Source organism: Stegostoma tigrinum, chromosome 17, assembly GCF_030684315.1.
Source record: "Stegostoma tigrinum isolate sSteTig4 chromosome 17, sSteTig4.hap1, whole genome shotgun sequence".
Lineage (NCBI taxonomy): Eukaryota > Metazoa > Chordata > Chondrichthyes > Orectolobiformes > Stegostomatidae > Stegostoma > Stegostoma tigrinum.
In genome coordinates, this window is record NC_081370.1 from 7,677,069 (window position 1) to 7,696,823 (window position 19,755).

The 19,755-nt window shown below is 44.0% G+C and overlaps 1 protein-coding gene across 1 annotated transcript in view; it reads right to left on the bottom strand.

Moving 5' to 3' along the window:
- The window catches only part of LOC125459369 (kielin/chordin-like protein), a 320,716-nt gene extending 301,548 nt beyond the window's left edge, over nucleotides 1-19,168 (bottom strand). Inside the window, exon 1 of the mRNA XM_059651906.1 lies at nucleotides 18,914-19,168. Within this exon, the coding sequence (XP_059507889.1) occupies nucleotides 18,914-19,026 (113 nt within the window). The 5' untranslated portion in view covers nucleotides 19,027-19,168. The remainder of the gene's footprint in view (nucleotides 1-18,913) is intronic.
- Nucleotides 19,169-19,755: the final 587 nt, after the last annotated feature.

Consider the following 19,755-nt stretch of genomic DNA (forward strand, 5'->3'; position numbering starts at 1 on the left):
TTGGCTCGTTTTTTAAAGCAAGTTCATTTACATACGGGAGAAAGGGAACCATAAGGGAAATGATTCTTTCTAAAATTGCAACCAACCAAGGTGATGGGTGAATAAAGAAACCAATTCATCCCTCCTCAGCCAAGTGCTTAGCAGTTCGGGGTATCCCACTTGGAACCCTGGCAAGTTGGGGAGGCTTGCCCAGGGTCTGGGTTTAATAAAATTGGGGGGCTCATCAGGAATCTAGCCATAACAACATGGCTGATGGTACTTTATGCTTCAAAAGCAATGGGCCCTGACAACATTTCAGCAACAGTACTGAAAAAGTGTCCTCCTGAACTAGCCACGACTGTAGTCATGTTATTCTTGTATAGTTACAAAGCTCGACAATATTTAAAAATTCTCAGGTATATCCTGTGCATAAAAAGCAAGGCAAATCCAACACAGCGAATTATCGCCCAATCATTCTACTCACAATCATCAAAGTAGTGCAATGAGATTGTCAACAGGGCAATGACGTGACACTTACAAAGGAATAACTTGCTCACTGATACTCGGTTTTGGTGCTAAAAGGGCAATTCAGCTTTTGACCTCAATGTAGGCTTAGTCAAACATGGAAAAAAGAGCCAAACTTCAGACATAAGGTGACGGTGACTGCCTTATCAAACTTTCATTGAGAGTGGCATCAAGGAGCCTTAAAAAAGTTGGAGTCAATGGAAATCAGAGGGAAACTCTTGGCTTGTGGAAGTCAAGTGTGGCACAAAGGAAGATGGCATTGGGTGCTGGAGGTCGATCACCTTCAGCCCAGGACAACCCTGAAGGAGTTCCTCAAGGTAATTTTTTTGGTCTAACCACCTTCAGTTGCTCCGTCAATGAATCAGATATAGGGTTGCCGACTGACAATTAGACAACAGTCAGCACCATTCACAACACCTCAGATACTAAAAGCATCCTGTGTGCATCTGCAGCAAGACCAGGATAATATTCAGGCTTGGGCTAACAAGAGGTAGGTAAAGTTTGTGCTGCAAATCGCCAAAAGAAGAGAATTGACTTATTGCCCCTTGAAGTTTGATGGCATTGCCATCGCCAAATTCCTCACTGCCAACAACCTGGATGCTACCATTGTCCAGAAAACGAAACAGACCAGTCATATAAATACTGTTGTTTAAAAAACAGGTCCGAATCTAGGAATCCCGCAGCAACAATCTCATCACCTGACTCCCCAAAGCCCAACCACCACCTACAAGGCACAAGTCAGAATTGTGATTGAATACTCTTGACATGCCTGGATGAGTGCAGCTCCAACAACACCCAAGAAGCTTGACACCATCCACAACAAAGCAGCCAGCTGATGTGCGCCAATTATGAAGCAGACAACAGTATCTCAGTAGTCACTGCACCCTTCAAACCAACAACATTCACAAGGACAGCGGCTGCAAATGCAAAGGAGCATCACCACCTGCAAGGCCCCTGCCAAGCCAGACATCATCCTGTCTTGCATACTTATCAGCATCCCTTAAGTATTGCTTGGTCAAAACTCTTCCTAACAGCTTTGCTTTTACAGGTGTGGAGTCTCACTCTGTCAGAGTTAACTATGGTAGAAAATTAAAAACACTCTTTCTGTCCATGAGTTCACAACATAATTCATCTGATTTCCTAAAGAACCAAGCAGTTTGCCTCAATAAAACCTGCCAAATGAAATCCCACTCCTTCCTCTTTGCAGCAATCTTTCACGGCACAGTACCCTCTAAGTACCATAAGTTGACATTCAAAAATCTGGCATAAAGCCTATTGGCATCAATGCAATGCAGACCACAAAATCTAGACCACTGCATATTTTTCAATATCCCCATTAAACATTCCTGATACTTTAGTGGTCACAGGGAGAAAGTGATTTAGTTTCAAGTCATTCAGCCCAAGAGATTTCAGGATAATAAAATGTGAGGCTGGATGAACACAGCAGGCCAAGCAGCATCTCAGGAGCACAAAAGCTGACGTTTCAGGCCTAGTCCCTTCATCAGAGAGGGGGATGGGGAGAGGGAACTGGAATAAATAGGGACAGAGGGGGAGGCGGACCGAAGATGGAGAGTAAAGAAGATAGGTGGAGAGAGTATAGGTGGGGAGGTAGGGAGGGGATAGGTCAGTCCAGGGAAGACGGACAGGTCAAGGAGGTGGGATGAGGTTAGTAGGTAGATGGGGGTGCGGCTTGGGGTGGGAGGAAGGGATGGGTGAGAGGAAGAACCGGTTAGGGAGGCAGAGACAGGTTGGACTGGTTTTGGGATGCAGTGGGTGGGGGGGGAAGAGCTGGGTTGGTTGTGTGGTGCAGTGGGGGGAGGGGACGAACTGGGCTGGTTTAGGGATGCAGTTGGGGAAGGGGAGATTTTGAAACTGGTGAAGTCCACATTGATACCATTAGGCTGCAGGGTTCCCAGGCGGAATATGAGTTGCTGTGATTTCAGTTTTCATAACTGACATGTTTCAGAAAGTATCACAGCCACAGCAACAGCTTCATTGCTAAAATTGACTTCAGTGCTTAGTGCCTCTATCCTAAGGAGAGAAATTAACAGCTGAAAGTTGCTGATCACTGTCCAGAAAGTGCAGGCATGGGGTTTTGGATGATGATAGATCAATCACAAGTGAAAGACTGCTGACACTAACACAGATAGTCATGCTTCATGTCTGCAGCCAAATGATGCATTTGCCACAGAACATATAACTTAGTAACTAGACCACTTTTCTACAAAATAGAAGACAAACAAATATTCACCTGGCAGCATCAATCACCTTGCAAGAAAACTGTATCAACCATGAGATGGTATTCTGCTGGTGGAAATCACCTGACCTGTGCTAATCATAAACCAGACCTAGAATTTGATGCTAGAGGCTACAAATGCAAAGTGCTCAGGGCCCTGTTTTATGTAGGCAAAAGGAGCGTGTACCTGTACAGCACAAAAAAGGGTCATGGAGCCAGCCAAACTCTGCTACATTCCATGGTAATGCCCTGGCCAATCAGAATAAAATTGCCTGGTCCAGGAATTAAGGTTGAAAGTTCACTGCTCACGTTGATTCTCCATGCCAATGGAATTTCAACCAATTGATGCATTCTTCTCATGCCGTATTAAAATAGTGTCTTTTTTTATTCCTCCCACATCTGCTTCTTATGCATTAGTCCAAATAGAGTCATTAAGTCATACAGACCTTATAGCCCAACTCATCCATGCCAACCAAGGTATCCTAAACTGAACTCGTTCCATTTGCCTGTATTTAGGCCATATCCCTCGAAATCTTTCCTATCATGTTCATATTGCCATTTAGGCAATATTTAATATTAGCCTATTCAAAGACAGCAAAACAACTATCCACCATCATAGGAAAAAGTAAGTTTACTATCACTTCACCTCATGCTCCTAGATCCTAACTACTCTAGGTATCTGTCTGCGTGGAACATACATTAGACTGACTGGATAATGCAAAATGTCAGCGCACAAGAGGTAGCACAGCAGGTCAAGCGTAGAATCCTGAACTATCAATGACTAAATTTTTAACCTGGGACACACGATTGCTACTGCGTCCAAGCAACTCAGTTCCATCAACAAATAAAAGCAAAATCTATGGATGTAAAAACAAACAATTGCCGAATTCTGAAACAAACACATTAAATGCTGGAGAAACTCAGCAGGTCTGGCAGCACCTGTGGAGAGTGAAACAAAGTTAATATTGAGAGACCAATATAACTTTTCATGGAATCCCTACAGTGTGGAAGCAGGCCGTTCGGCCCATTGAGTGCACACCATCCCATGAAAGAGCATTCCACCCAGACCCACCCCATCCCTTTAACTCTGCCCCTAATCCACTTAACTATACATCCCTAGACACAATGGGCAATGTAGCATGGCCAATCACCTAACATGCATGCCTTTGGGAGGAAACCCACGCAGACACAGGGAGAATGTGCAAACTCCACTTGGACAAATGCCCGAGGGTAGAATCAAACGCTGGTCTCTAGTGCAGTGAGGCAGCAGTGCTAGCCACTGTGCCACCATTCTTCTTCTGAGCCATTTTTCAGTTCAAAGGTCATTGACCTGATGTGTGAACTTTGTTCCTCTGCACAGGTACAGCCTGTCCTGCTGAGTTTATCAAGATTCATGGTTGTTGTGAAAGCGAGGAATTTCTAATTAACCAATAGTAGGCTGCAAACTGAATAGGACACTGTTTAAGATTGACCAGTATAGTTCGAGTTGAACATCAAAGGGGCAGTTTACTAGCAAAGAACTGGAACAAATAAACAATGAATCACATTGTAAGGTAGGGCAGCATTTAGGGACCAATTTCCAGTTGAAATAGATATTTAAAAACTGATTCAAAAGCTAAGTTGCTGAAACAGAAAAGTGAAACATTATTCAATTTCAGTTGATTGGAGTATCTGAATACCAGTGCCAGATTTTCCAAGAGTGAAATTAGTAAACAATTCTATTCACAAAGGATGGTGGAAGTTTGGACATCTCTTCCTCAATTGCAATGGGTTTTAGGTCAAGCATCAGTTCGAAATCTTAGAACAATAGAAAAAGAGCAGACTAGTGGTAGAAAATATTTCAATCTGAAACACATTCGGCACAGATCAAAATATTGAGGCTGTGTTTAGATGAGTTCCATTTTGATGACACTAATGGAAATAAAAATAGGGTAGATGCAAAATAGGTTTCCAAATTCTTATTGTTTCATAATATTGTACAGTTTCAAAATCTAACTGACAGAGTTGTTGGAAATTAGAAAAGAGATCTGCAAGTTTGAGCCCAAGGAAATTTTGACTCTGGAAAGCCTTAATAGTGGACAAAGTCTGACAATGCAGCAAGAGCCCTAAGGTCTTCGGTGATGGTACAAGGGAAGTAGAGTTTGGCATCATCAGCACATATCTGAATGTTGATTCAAAGATAGCAGATAAAAAGTTACCAAGAAATGGCATGTAGATAAACATAGGAGGAAATCATGTCTGAAGCTCTACAGCATGGTGCAGCAGAGACCATTCTCAGATAATATATCCACATAATGGCAGCAGGTAACATTAGTATGCCAGAGAAGTGGACTATGAAGAAGAGAAATTTCACTTACTATTTCAAATTGGAACCTTCAGTAGACTATCCATGTCAGTAACATTTTTAAAATTTCAGAAAGGTGTAGAATCGTAAAAGAAGTAATTGAGACAAAACGCTGAGAATACATAACTGATCAATCAGCATTTGCAGCACTTCATTGGGACTGTATACTAAAATGCAGGTAAATAATTTTGTTTGATTTACAGTTGTGATGAAAGCTCTACGTCAAGAGTTCTGACCCCGAATTTCTCTTCACAGATACTTGCAGTTGAAATTCAGTTCACATTGCCACGCATAGTCAACATGCCATTGATTCCAGCTAGAAATGTGAACAGTGTTTAGCTCAGCTGTGATGGCCTCCACAGTCAAATACTCTACTCCCAGCTACTTTTTGGCTCCCATGCAAATAATGGCCTCTTGAGATGAAAACCTGCAGATATTTGGTACCTATAGAACAAAGTCCAACAGCATATTAGCAATATCAGGATAGGGAGGAAGAACATTGCAGAAATGTATTTCAAATGATCATTCTGTGACGTACTGTAGCAGAAGGATCTCACTGAGATTCATGGATCATAAGAGGGTGCACTTGATAGTTTATCAAGATACTGGCTTCTGTAATCAAAACTGGAAAAGCCCAGCAGGTCAGGCAGCACCAGTACAGAGAGAAACAGACCAAATGCTCTGAGTCTGAGAATGACTCTTTTTCAATTCTGAAGAAGTCACATTGAACATGAAACATTAACTCTATATCTCCCTCCGCATGTTCTGCCAGAGCTGCTGATTTTTTTTTCTGTACTGTGTTCTTATTTCACATCTCCAGCATCTGCAGTCTTTTGCATTAGTTTCAGTAAAGCCTTCCACTCTCTCGTTCTACTTCCACAACCAGTAACCGATCCCTTTTTATTAAGCAAAGTAAATAGTAATCTCATATTTCAATAAAACTTAAATCTTTCTTAAACTCTCCGGGTCAGTAATTCTGTAAAAACTTAGGCAGAGATCCCAAAATTAATTTTGATCTATTGAGAGCTTGAAAGGGAATTTTTAAAGATGGTTCTTTTGCAGGTAACTCCAGAATAAAGGTAGATAAACAGGAGGCTAGAAGAACACAGCAAGCCAGACAGCAGCTGGAGAAAAGGAGCAGTCAACTTCTTTAGAACTGAAGAAGGGTTATACCCGGAACATTGGCTGCTCCTTTCCTCCAGATGCTGCCTAGCTTGCTGTGTTCTTCCAGCCTCTTGTTTGTCTCCCTTAGATTCCAGCATCTGCAGTTTATTGTCTCTAACTCCAGAACAAAACCTCCGTACACAAGCACTCTCAATATTTTTGAATCCAAACTTCCCATGTTGGTGAGAGATAATGGGAACTGCAGATGCTGGAGAATTCCAAGATAATAAAATGTGAGGCTGGATGAACACAGCAGGCCAAGCAGCATCTCAGAAGCATGTTGGTGTTCCATTTAATCTACCTGACAGGGATCTGAAAACACTGTCTCAAACGAGCAAAATAACGACAGCAACATAACACAGAAGTGTCATAACTCGTCCGAAATTCTGTCCTTTTTGGAACAGTTGTGTGGACAATGAGCAAAGTATGAATTTGCCCCTCGTCATGCTAGTCAATAACATCCAGTGACAGTACCTGGGCTACTTCATTCAGATATTAGTGTTTGAATGGCATGGTTTAGACAATAGCCCACTAATAGACAGTGCCTTGCTGTGAATTGAGAGACAAAGAAACAAAAGCTGGAGGTGAAGACACAGATCCAAATTAACTCTGACAGACACCAAAGTAGAGAACTGCCAAGACAGGAACTATCTGAATTTAGAGGGGAGTCAGTGATCCTCCCAGAGATAGGAGGGGTTTAGAGATCCCTGATAAGCGGAAAGGGGATGATGACCTTTGCAAAGTGAGGAAGGAATCGGTCACCCTCTCAAAGCAAACAGCACTCCCTGGCAGACCAAATTAATTCTGAGAATGAAGACCGAATACATTGAGTTTACGAATTGTGATCCTGTAACTTGTGCTTCACTACAGCATGTGTTTTTCCACAAGTACTTTATGATCAAAATATTTAATTGCAAACAGTCTGTGAAATCACATTGTGGACTTTTGGAAACGATGTAAACTTAAGAAGAAACAGCATTCTTAAAGTTATTGAGCAGAGTAAGCTTGCAGCAATAAGACGTATTGTTATTGTGAAGACATGAAAGAGATTGTTGCAGCCCCACTTGGCATTCTTACAGCCTGACTGCTTTTTGTATTACAAAGGAGCTCCAATGAGCACATTACAAGTCAGGAAGCTATTAAAATTTGCTTTAAGTATTAACTATGTCACTGCCAGCTTACTTTATCAAAGTTTCTTCATGTTGTTAAAAGTTATGCACACATCACATGCATGAGCAAAATGAAACCATATATTTCAGTTAGTTTTACCTTCCTCTATCACACCCCTCAGTTTTTGCTTCCATTCCTAATTGCCCCCTCTATCACCAATGCAAATATTACTACCCTTTTCCATGGCTGCTCCCCATCCTTGCAGCTTTATGCCATTATTGCACCCTTCATTATGGTCTTGCTGCATTTTCCACCATTCCCATACCCTTATATTTCTTTCATTACTGCCCTCTCAATGCTGTTTCTCTCCATTAGTGCTCACTGCAGTAATATCCCTCACCAGCGCTGATTTCTCAATATTTTCCCTTCCTTTTCTGCTCTTTGTCAATATTCCAGCACACTATACTCAAAGAACTTCTGCTACCTCCCTTTGTAACTGTAGAAAATAGCAAAACCAGCTTTGTCAAGTGTGCTGAAGGAAGACCACTTCCTGGTCTAACTTGAAGATTCTGTTGTTATTAACTAAGATGGCTTTATTGCATGTTAGCAATTGGTAAAAGGGACCTTTGTTACACATTGGTAGTACTCCTACCTTTGGGCCAGCAAGTCTGGCTTCAAGTCCCACTAACCACACGGGTGTGTGATAACAGGTTGACTAAAAATCAGCACTAGTCAGAGATTTTAAATATGGCAGCCCTTGTTAAGAGACTTTGAGGAGGTGTGGGTGTTAGGCTACAATCCTTCATTGTCCTAACTTGGTCTGCCCTAAGTCCATACATCAACATTGTCCTTGTGGTGCTGATGGCATTCTTCAGTATTCCTTCTTGCAGAACCATGCACAACATACAAAATACTTCGTTGAAAAGAGAAAATTACATAGAATTTACAATAAAGAAATTGGCCTGACATGTCAATGTTGAATGCTCCATAAGTTCTTCCTCATATTGTATTGATCTTACTGTAAAATCTACATCCTTTATTTGTATTTCCCTCACATGCTTATTCAGCCTCCTTTCAAATGAATGTTTATTTGCTCCAACCACTCTATATGCAATGATTTACTGTCAAGCTAAAGCATTTTCTCCTGAATTTATTAGTAAATACTTTATAGTCATGGCCACTATATTTAGACTCCCCCCACAAGTGGGAACATTATCCCCAGATCTGCCTGTCAAACCCCTTAATTTTATAAATCTCAATTAGGTCGCCTTAATATGTCTTCTCTTCTCAATGAACCAGCCCTAGCCTGTTTTGTCTTGCTTGACAATTTTCTCCAGGCTTCTAAATTGTTCTTATAATATGGAAACCTGAATCATGCATGATATTTTCATCATTATGTAACCAATTCCATGTTAGTTTAATAAAACTTGTCCACTTCAATGTTCTACTTTAGAAATAAACTGAATGCTTGAATTGTGCTTTTTTACAAAATACATATAGTTTCCTTAAACTGTAATGTTGTTTTAATTCACCTGAGTAAATGAACTCCCCGATCTATCATCCTCTACTCTTTGATGTGGACTTATTTGCTACTTATATGCATTCCAAAGTTTCCTGCACATTTTCCTGTATTTTAGTCACAGTCATCCTTGGTTTAATTACTCCTAATTTAGAGTTGTTCGGAGATTTAGATATGTTGCTTTCAAGTCCTGAAACCAATCATTAAAATCAATAGTGAACAACTCACCCCAGTACTGCACCCTGTCGATTGTCACTTCCGACCTTCTGCATAAACTATGTTTTCTGTTTTGCATCCAGTTTCTCTCCATTCTCTCCTTGTCCCATAATGCCATGTGCATTAATCTTGGTCAAGTCTATCATCCAGTAGTTTATAAATATCTTTCAAAAGTCTATATATTATGATGTCCCTTATATCATCAAGTTTGACTGCCAATTCTTCCAAGAATTCTCAAGTTAGTTAAGCAACCTTTAATTATGTTTTCAGTGTAGTATTCTTAAGAGGTTTGACAAGACAAATGCTGAGAGGATGTTTCCTGTCATGGGAGAGTCCAGGACCAGACACAGTCTCCGAATAAAGAAGTGCCAATTTGAGACTGAGATGAGGAAGAATTCCTTCTCAGAGGTTTGCAATCTTTGGAATTCTTTACCATAGAGAGCTGTGGGGGCAGAATCATTGCGTACATTTAAGGTATGATAAATGCATTCTTGACCAGTTGAGGAATCAAGGGTTATGGGGAATGGACAGGAAAGTAGATGCCAGGAATGTTGGATCAGCCATGATTTTATTGAATGGTGGAGCAGGCTCAAGAGACCAAATAACATATTATTCATACTTATTTTCTATTAAGTTTCATCGAAAGATTGTACTGTGTCATTCCCTCCAGTGACGTTGAGCTAAGTGGTCTATAATTCCCTGGATTTGTTCTATATCCTCCTGAATGTAGGAATAACAGCTGTCTGCGAGTCTTGTCATTCTATTCCCTGTGCCTCCACGACCCATGGCTTATTTTTGTATACATGGCTACAGAGACAGGGGGGCTTTACCATCTCTAAGATTATACAGTCTTCCTTTCTAGTTAACTGATCGACTCTTTATTGTTGCCCTATTTTTGATCCTCACCACTGCTGTTAGTATTTCCCTCATTGCTGCCATCTCCATTACTGTTCCCTCAATTTTTCCCCCTCATTTCTCCAATTGCTGTCTATTTACAACATGGTCCATCACTGCCTCTTCCATTGTTGTCTCCTCCATTACTGTCACGTACCTGACAATGTATCCAAATGAAACAGGACTACAATGAGGTTATAAAACTTAGCCCAACTCACCACCCTTCAACAACATTAATATTTGAGAAACTGTTCACTTTTTAATTTCAATTCGCATAACAATGATAAAACAACCTCCAAGCAATTAAATGTGTCAGTCTGGCCCTTTTAAAACTGCAATGTATGTTGTCAGGTGTTTCTAAAGAAACTTGTTTGCAGAGAGTTAATTACTCTTTTACAGCTACTGTCCAACATATGCCTTCCAGTGAATGTAGAGAGAGAGAGTGTAAGCGGGATGTTACTTTATTCTCACTAAACTACTTTCTCATGTGGCCTGCTTTTATCTTTCATGAGCATGAGGACTTGGACAGCCAAGTGTAGGCTGTTCACATGGACATCCTAAATCCAGCATCCAAACAAAGGAACAATCCTAAAATGGAGCTGTTTTTTCTCCCGAATGCTCAATGGCAACAAAAATCAATGGAACTAGCAAATCTAAAATCATCAGATGTTTCATATCCGAAGCAGTCAGGACCTGCCCACTCAAATGCGTTCCCCTGTTATTGAGCAGAGTGCATCTTGAACTCTCATCCGTGGAGGAATTCATTCCTCTAAGAATCTGCTGGAAGGTGCTTAGAAGAATATGCTGCAATTTTGGAAAAGAACCTGGGATGTACCTTCTACGTACCTACTGGGTAGTACTGGCCAAGGACTGTTTTTGTACTTGCTGAGAAATGTTTCCATGCATCTGTTTAGGAGGTTATTAAGAGCACAACTGCAATTATTTTTGCACCAATTGCAAACTCAACTCATTAGGTATTGACTCAATTCTCTTCCTGGCAACTGTCTGAGATTAAACTAGTTTGTTTATAAACTTGATGCCACTCTAGGAATCTAATTTAAATTCATGGGGATCACTAAGACTCCATAACTTACTCAACTTTATTCCAGTCTCCGCTCCCCCACTGATGCAACCGTTATTCATGCCTTCATTTTCAGTTGACTTCATCCGGAGTAATCCTGACTAGTGTCCCACAGTCTATCCTCCATAAATATCAGGATATCCAAAACTTTGATGTTTGTGTCGTAACTCAGACCAAATCCCATTTTCCTCTGACTCCTGCGCTTGCTGATTTACGTTGCTTGCCTTGGAACCAATGTCTCAATTTTAAAGTTCTCATCCTTGATTTCAAATCCATCTGGGGGTCCTCCCCATCTCTGTTATCTCCTCTAGCCCCAGAAGACTCTAGACATCTGTGCTCCTCTAAATCTGGCTTCTTGTGGATCTCCAATTTTACTCATCATAGTAATGGAATGAGGCACTCTCATGGCCCTAAGCTCTGGAATACTGATCCCACAATCTCTCAGACTTCTCTGCTGTCTTGAAAACACTGATTCTTATTAGGTACAGTGCCACTGTACTTCATGAGTGAATCTAGACAGCGAGTATCAGCTTGCTATCTCCTCACAGCCAAGATCCAGCACTATTGAATGGCACAGTGACTTAGTGGTTAGCACTGTTGCTTCACAGTACCATGAAACTGGGTTCGATTCTATCCTTGGTCTGTGTGGAGTTTTTACAACCTCCCAGTGTCTGCATGGGTTTCCTCTAGGTGGCCTGGTTTCCTCCCACAGACCAAAGGTGTGCACTTTAGGTGGAGTGACCATACTAAATTGCCCATAGTGTCCAGGGATATGCAGGGTAGGTGGGTCAACCAGGGAAATGCAGGATTATAAGGATGGGAGGGGGGCCTGCGTAGGATGCTGTTTGGAGGGTCAGTGTGGACTTAAAGGGCCTGCTTCCACACTGTGGGGATTCTAGGATTCTAAATTACTGTCCACTAGCTTTCAAATCACAACCTTCCAATAAAAGCAAGAATTCTGGTTTCATCCCAAAGACACTCAGGTCAATTATAGCACCTCAACTGGGCTAGGGAGAGGAAATGAATAGCCAGGACTGCGGATCACCAGAGTTAGTCCTGATGGTAATCGCTGCTTAGTGCAGTCAAGCAAGTTGTCATAGTTATGAGATAGCAAGAACCGCCAATGTTGGAGTCAGAGATAACACAGCGTGGAGCTGGAGGAACACAGCAGGTCAGGCAGCATCAGAGGAGCAGGAAAGCCAACGTTTTGGACGGGGACCCTTCTTCAGACAAAAACAGCTTTCCTGCTCCTCTGATGCTGCCTGGCCTGCTGTGTTCACCCAGCTCCACACTTTAACTCTGGTCACATCTATGTTGTTCAACGCTCAAACATATAGAATGGCAAATTAGAAAAGGTAAAGGAGGGCATATTGACAATTAGAATCATACAATACGGCAAGGAGAGGATTTTTTAGACTTTTTTTTAAAAAGTGCAGATTTGGCATGAACTCATTCTTTTAAATAATAGCCCCCACAAATCCCAAAGTCTGGGTTAAAGGTCAGAATGTTCACAAGCACAGGAACATTGATCCCCATTGTTAGCTGCAGATGGTTAACTAAAGACCATCTACACGTTATCATTTCCCTGCTGCCTTTCTGAATACAGTCTACACAATTTTCACCGAACTGTGCTAGCTTCTGGGGGCGGGGGAAGCGGTGTGCAAACAGAGCAGATGGGAATGTGAAATAATTGGGCTGCATCCCACTTAAGTGGTTTAGTCTGAAAAACACCACTTCGGTGAGTTTGAAACCAAAGCCGGCTTCAATTCAATACTGATGGGAAGGGCTGAGACATAACAGTCCTTGCTGGCCAATGCATCATTGAGCATCACTGGTTGTGGAAAGGCAACAAACACGTTCTGAGGGTTGTGTTCTGTGACTTGGGTCATCAGTGAGATGGTTGACAACACAAGTGAAAAGACAAAGGAGGCCCCAAGTTCACTTTAGATCAGCAGGTTACAGCGAGCTGAAAGAATTTCTCCATAAGTGCTCGCGTTTACTGTAACAAACAAAACAGGCAAGAAAAGTTCAAATTTGCACAGAGGTCAACCCCATTCTTAAATGGGCAGCATCAAGACATCAGCAGCTTTGTTCAGCAGGCTGATCCCAGGGCTAAAATGTGCTGCAGTCTTTATTTTCTGAACCCGCTGGTGTGTGGCTGTGCTGACTAAATGTTGTGAGATGCTCAGCTCTATGTTAAAGCAGCTCCTTGCATGCTGCACAATAATTTTGCTCATACGTTTCAGCCCCAATAATACCACTATATGTTCAGTGAAGTGCTGTGAAGGAACTAGGTATGGTGTACAGACTACCACTATCAGCAAGGCAGGGCCACCTTGTTTACATTAACAAGGAGCTTTCCCCAAGGCCGCAGCGACATGCCTGTGTTGTTTGCAATTTGCAGTCTATTCTTCCTTTTGTCGTCTGTCTGCTCTTCCTTCCCCAGCTGCTGGCAAAATCCACACAGGTGAGCAAGCTGAAAACAACTCTTGTTTGCAAAAGATGGCTTGTCATACCCCTTGATCTCTGTCTGAGGAAGCTCACACTTCAGAGGGTGTCAGTAATCTGAGAAACGTCAATAGTTCCATGTTCTTTAGGTGCCACTATTTCAATAGAAACACTTTGACCAATTTAGTAAACTATGTATTGAAATAATAGTACCCCAAAAAGCATGAGACATGGCTTATCAATAGATTCATCGCCCATCTTTTATTTCACACTCTGTAAAAGGGTTGTTTAGGAAGTGAAGCAAATTCAGAACAGCAGCTTAAGAGTCACTTTCTCCTATTGTCTCAAGCTTCTCTTCTTACCCAACGTCTGTAGAATGAGCTAGTGGTAAACAATTTAAAAGTAATTTCCCAAAATAGTGAGACACTGGAAATTTAGCAGGTTGGTCAGAATTTGTACAATAAGCCTGTTTGGATGCTGTATATAAGACAGAGTTGAAACCCACATTAACAAATGGCTTATTGTAGTATATCCTCTACTTATGCCCATCTCTTAACACAATCAGTACTTAACAAATAACAGCTTGCATTTATTTATCCCTTGGAATTAAGAACTGCGCCATACTGCCAAGCTGCAGCACTGGGGATTCAGAAGTTAGATAAAGCAGGATTAAACAGAGATATTTTGGCATCAATTAACAACAGTGAAATGTGGTAAGCGGTGTGACTAGGACAAAAACCTCCCTAGCATCAAATGTGTTGTGTTTCACGATTTGTGGGATTGATTGCAGTAGGGTCAGTGAGCCCGATTTACTCAGTACATTTGTACACAAAATGACACTATTCCACATGGACAAAGAAAGTCAAGATGCTTCCACTGTTATCTGTACCCCCGGAAAAGGAAAGATAGAAATTTACACCATTCTGTGATCACTGCTGAAAACCGTGCGGATAATGAATGAGGACTGTATTGTGTTTGGCTGTCATCTCGCTAGGTCACCCAACTGATACTGAAAAGTCTAGACTCATCAAAATAATAAATAACCAAGAGCACAGTCTATTGGACACTACTGGAACTGCACCTCAGCAAACATCGACACTACAGATGCAGTTCTCCTTACCTGTGCTTATCATCGTCTACAGTTCAAATACTGTTCGGCATTACATTTAAACAACTGTATTGCAGAGTGGGGCAAACTAGCTTAATAAATCTGTCTTCAGTTGTAATGTTCAGTGAACTGTAACTACAACTGAAGTAATAAAAGAAAATGTATGCTTCGATGCAAGGGTTGCTTTTAATGTTATATGCTAAAAACCCAGGTGAAGGATGGAACTGGAGCCCAATCTTTTACACATATTAGTACAGATTGTTTATAATGTGTATTTCTGTAAATAAAACATTCACCTCCCAACCGAACTGCCCCTCCCCGTGTCTGTTTCAAAAACAAATTGCCTGAAAAGCTCAGCATCTATGAAGAACAAAATTAGAGTTAACTTTTCAGGTCCGGTGGCCCTTCCTCAGAACTCACCCTAACCCCATCAGTTTCAATCTGGTTCTATCTACAGAAGAGTGAATCCCAACTTAATACAGACATTATATTTAATTAACATGGCCTTGCATGTTGTTACTCACAGTCTGTTGCACAGACATTTGCTACACTTATTTATCATCATTTCATTGTATGATTTCACTACTCAAATGTGATTTTATCCTCCCAGTCACAGAGCGACCTGCGGTGGTACTGAGGAAGTCTCATTTACATTAATGGAGTTGCTTGACCCAAATCGGAGTCCCGTTGTAGCTGACCAGATTAAGGGGGAATGCATATTAGATTTGTATCGTTCGTCCCTCCTGGAAAGGTTTGCAAGGAAAAATACTTTTGACCACAGGTCCACCAGGAAGTGGTCAGAAAGTAATGTTCTCGAGATCCTCAAGGAAAAGGAGAGTGTGATTCCTGTCATATGTTTCCCTGAGCAGACCATCAAGGTCATTTGGCTGAATGCCTTATGACCAGAACTTCGCAACCAGCAAGATTAGAATTAGAATGACATTTATTCTGACATGTACTCAAGTATAGGAATACAAGAATACAGTGAAAAGTTTACAAAGTCACTATTCTCTACCACTATTTTAGATTAGAAACAACACAAATTAAACAAAAACCGACAATGCAGAAAATAAAAGAAACACAGCGAAGGAAAGGAAAATGCTCAGATCTTAAAAGTCTTATCCCGCACCCTGGCCAACCTGAAGTATTGGTAAGCTGCAATTACTGTCTCAGCCACCATGTTTGTTGCTGCCAATGTCATCCCTGACTACCAGCAAAAGGAGCTACATCCACGGCTTCCCCCACCCGCCCCGAATCACCAGGAGGAGACACACCCACCACCCGACCCTAATCACCAGGAGGAGACACACCCACCACCCGCCCTTAATAGCCGGGATCCACACCCACCGGCCGGACGTTAACGCCGGGATCCACAGCCAGCGGCCGCCCCTAAACGCCTGGATCCACACCCACCACCCGCTCCTAATCACCAGGATCCACACCCACCACCCAGCCCACTGCACCAGAATACACACCCACCGCCCGCCCCTAAACACCAGGATCCACACCCACCGCCCGCCCCTAAGCACCTGGATACACAGCCACCGGCCGGCCCTGAGTCCCAGGATCCACACCCACCGCCCGCCACTAAACACCAGGATCCACACCCACCGGCCGCCCCTCAGCACCAGGATCCACACCCACCGGCCACCCCAAAACACCAGGACCCACACCCACCGCCCAGCCCTAAGCCCCAGGATTCACACCCACCGCCCGCCACTAAACACCAGGATCCACACCCACCGGCTGCCCCGAAACACCTGGATCCACACCCACCGCACGCCCCTAATCACCAGGATCCACACCCACCGCCCAGCCCTAAGCCCCAGGATTCACACCCACCGCCCGCCACTAAACACCAGGATCCACACCTACCGGCCGCCCCTCAGCACCAGGATCCACACCCACCGGCCGCCCCTAAACACCAGGATCCACACCCACCGGCCGCCCCTAAACACCAGGATCCACACCCACCGGCTGCCCCGAAACACCTGGATCCACACCCACTGCCCGGCCCTAAACACCAGGATCCACTCCCACCGCTTGCCCTAATCACCAGGATTCACACCCACCGCCCGCCACTAAACACCAGGATCCACACCCACTGCCCGCCCCTAATCACCAGGATCCACACCCACCACCCAGCCCACAGCACCAGAATACACACCCACCGGCAGCCCCAAAACACCAGGATCCACACCCACCGCCCGCCCCTCAGCACCAGGATCCACACCCACCGCCCGCCCCTCAGCACCAGGATCCACACCCACCGGCCGCCCCTCAGCACCAGGATCCACACCCACCGGCCGCCCCTCAGCACCAGGATCCACACCCACCGGCCGCCCCTAAACACCAGGATCCACACCCACCGGCCGCCCCTAAACACCAGGATCCAAACCCACCGGCTGCCCCTAAATACCAGGATCCACACCCACCGGCCGCCCCTGAACACCAGGATCCACACCCACCGCCCGCCCCTAAACACCAGGATCCACACCCACCGCCCGCCACTAAACACCAGGATTCACACCCACCGCCCGCCACTAAACACCAGGATTCACACCCACCGCCCGCCACTAAACACCAGGATCCACACCCACCGCCCGCCCCTAATCACCAGGATCCACACCCACCGGCCGGCCCTAAACACAGGATCCACACCCACCGGCCGCCCCTCAGCACCAGGATCCACACCCACCGGCCGCCCCTCAGCACCAGGATCCACACCCACCAGCCGCCCCTAAACACCAGGATCCACACCCACCGGCCGCCCCTAATCACCAGGATCCACACCCACTGCTTCCGCCTCCCAGAAGATACTAAGTTCATGCATACCTGTTCTCCGTGCACCACCACATGCTCCCTTAAAGTGGCCACTGGGGATAGAGACTGTCATTCATCACCTTCTAGAATGTGTTTTTGCAAAGAAGGTCTGAATAAAGATTCTCCACGGTCTGTTCCCCAGAACGCACACCAAAACAAACATTGACTGTACCCAGAGGGCCATCAACTCAGTGTGCGACCCGTCTTTGGTCTGGCTGAAACTCATTAGACTGGGAGACCAAAGAGTTGACCTCCACTGAGTGTTGCAGACTGGCACATTCCATGGTCCAGGACTGTGTGCTGGGGGACAGACTAAATACCTGGGTAGCTGCCACCAAGGCACAGTGGGGAAAGACCACATTCTGAGGTCTTTCAGCCAATGCATAATGAGGGTCCACTTGGTTGTTGGACCCTTTAATTCTCCTCAAATGTACATAAATAGTCATCTGCATAAGTAGGAACAGTTCGGAAGTTTTGAGAAATGTCAAAATTCAAATGTTTTGTTTGTTTCTTTCCTCAAAGACTGCACAAATACAATTTTTATGAATAGACTATAGTTTTGAGATTTTAAAAAATGATATCATTTGTCACAGTTGAGTGCTGGGCAAGGGTGTGGTGAGAAAGAGGGGCTTGATAGGTGGTGGAGACAAGGAGTTAGTGGCACACTCAAGGCACTTTTCATCTTTCAGAACTCTCAAAAATATCAGACGTTACTGTGTCTGGGTCTTTTGGGCTCCATCATGCCCTGACCACATCTGCGGTGACATGGCAATCAGGGTTCTGAGAGCACAGTTCAACATGAGCTGGTTGCCTCCAGCAGCCAAGTGCTGGGAGCACCTAGTGTTTCCAAATGACACCAGCCTTCAGGGTGATGGGGCAACAATGGCCCATAATGACAACCAAAACAAGTTCAAAGCAACCCAACTGAAGCAAGGGTTACACAACAGAAATTCACTTCACAACTTATGTTAGCTATAATGCCAGTCACACAACTTCCTATAGAGGGATAGAGGTTACACAAAGATTTCTATCCCCGACAGAATGAATACAGATCACTTAATTCGGCATGTAATGCCATGAAATGATTGTATACAAACCCAAGCAAACATGGAATTAAAACTAAGTCGATTGCACTGAAGCGGCACAGCCCTGAAATTGAACTAAGAGACTTTACAACGCGAGCTGCAATTGTATATTGGACACATTTCACCTTATGTCTCTCGCTTATACCCACATTTAACATAAAACAATGGAGGGTGGCCGTGAGCTACAGGTAAACCTGTGACTTAACGCAAAGAGAGCCTGGCCGGTGCCAACAGATTAACAAATTTGAGTTGCACGTTTTGTTTTGGTTCCATAGGTTTGAGTAAAATTTCTGAGCCCTCACTCAAGGTGAATTCTGTACCTCTCAGGGTGCCGTGGATGCAATGATTTGATATGAATGGAAATTAGCGAGGGTCTCTCACCTCTGCATGGCGGTGCTGTAGTGTTTCTGAACTCCTCGCTTCCTGCCCGTATAGACCCTGCCATCAGCTCCCAGCACACAGAGCAGCACACACAGCGTCTTCAGGCCAATCATTGCTGCACGCTCACAGAGAAAGAGAGCGAGAGAGATAGAGCCGAGCTCCTGCCGAACACCCCCTTGTCCCTGTCCGGAATCCAACTCCACTCAATAATCCGCTGAGCGCAGCTCCCACTCCCCCGGGCGGCAGCTCTTTCGACTCTCCCCTACACTCGATGGGAGCCTGCCCCTGGATGGAGGGACCGGCTGGTGGGAGGGGAGAAATGCAGTGCCCCCAGTGCGTATTCAGTGCTCTTAGCCTGTCTGTGAGGTGGAGGTGGGCTGAGTGGGGCGGGTGTTCTCTTCCCTCCTCGACCGCCGTATTCGTTACCTTTCATACATTAAAACAGTTACTGCGTTTCTAAAGTCCTTCATTGGCCACAAAATGTGTTCTTTCGAGGTGAGAAGGTCTTGGCTACTTTGGGCATGAGGATTGCAAGGCAGTCAGTCATTCTATTTGCCAGAACCCTTCCCATTGCTTTGCATTTTGTTCCATGGCATCTTTATCACATAACCTCGGTCTCTACCTATCGCACACCTTCTTCCCTTTAATTCCTCACCCGCTCTCGAAATCACCTCCCCCCCCAACCACCCACCAACTTTCAGTGGCGTAAGACATGTCTCATTTCCACCTGCACAAAAAAACCAGAAGTTGCTGGGAAAGCTCGGCAGGTCTGGCATCATCTGTGATGGAAAAGAAAATAATCAGAGTTAACGTTTCAGGTCCTGTGACCCTTCTTATCTGCC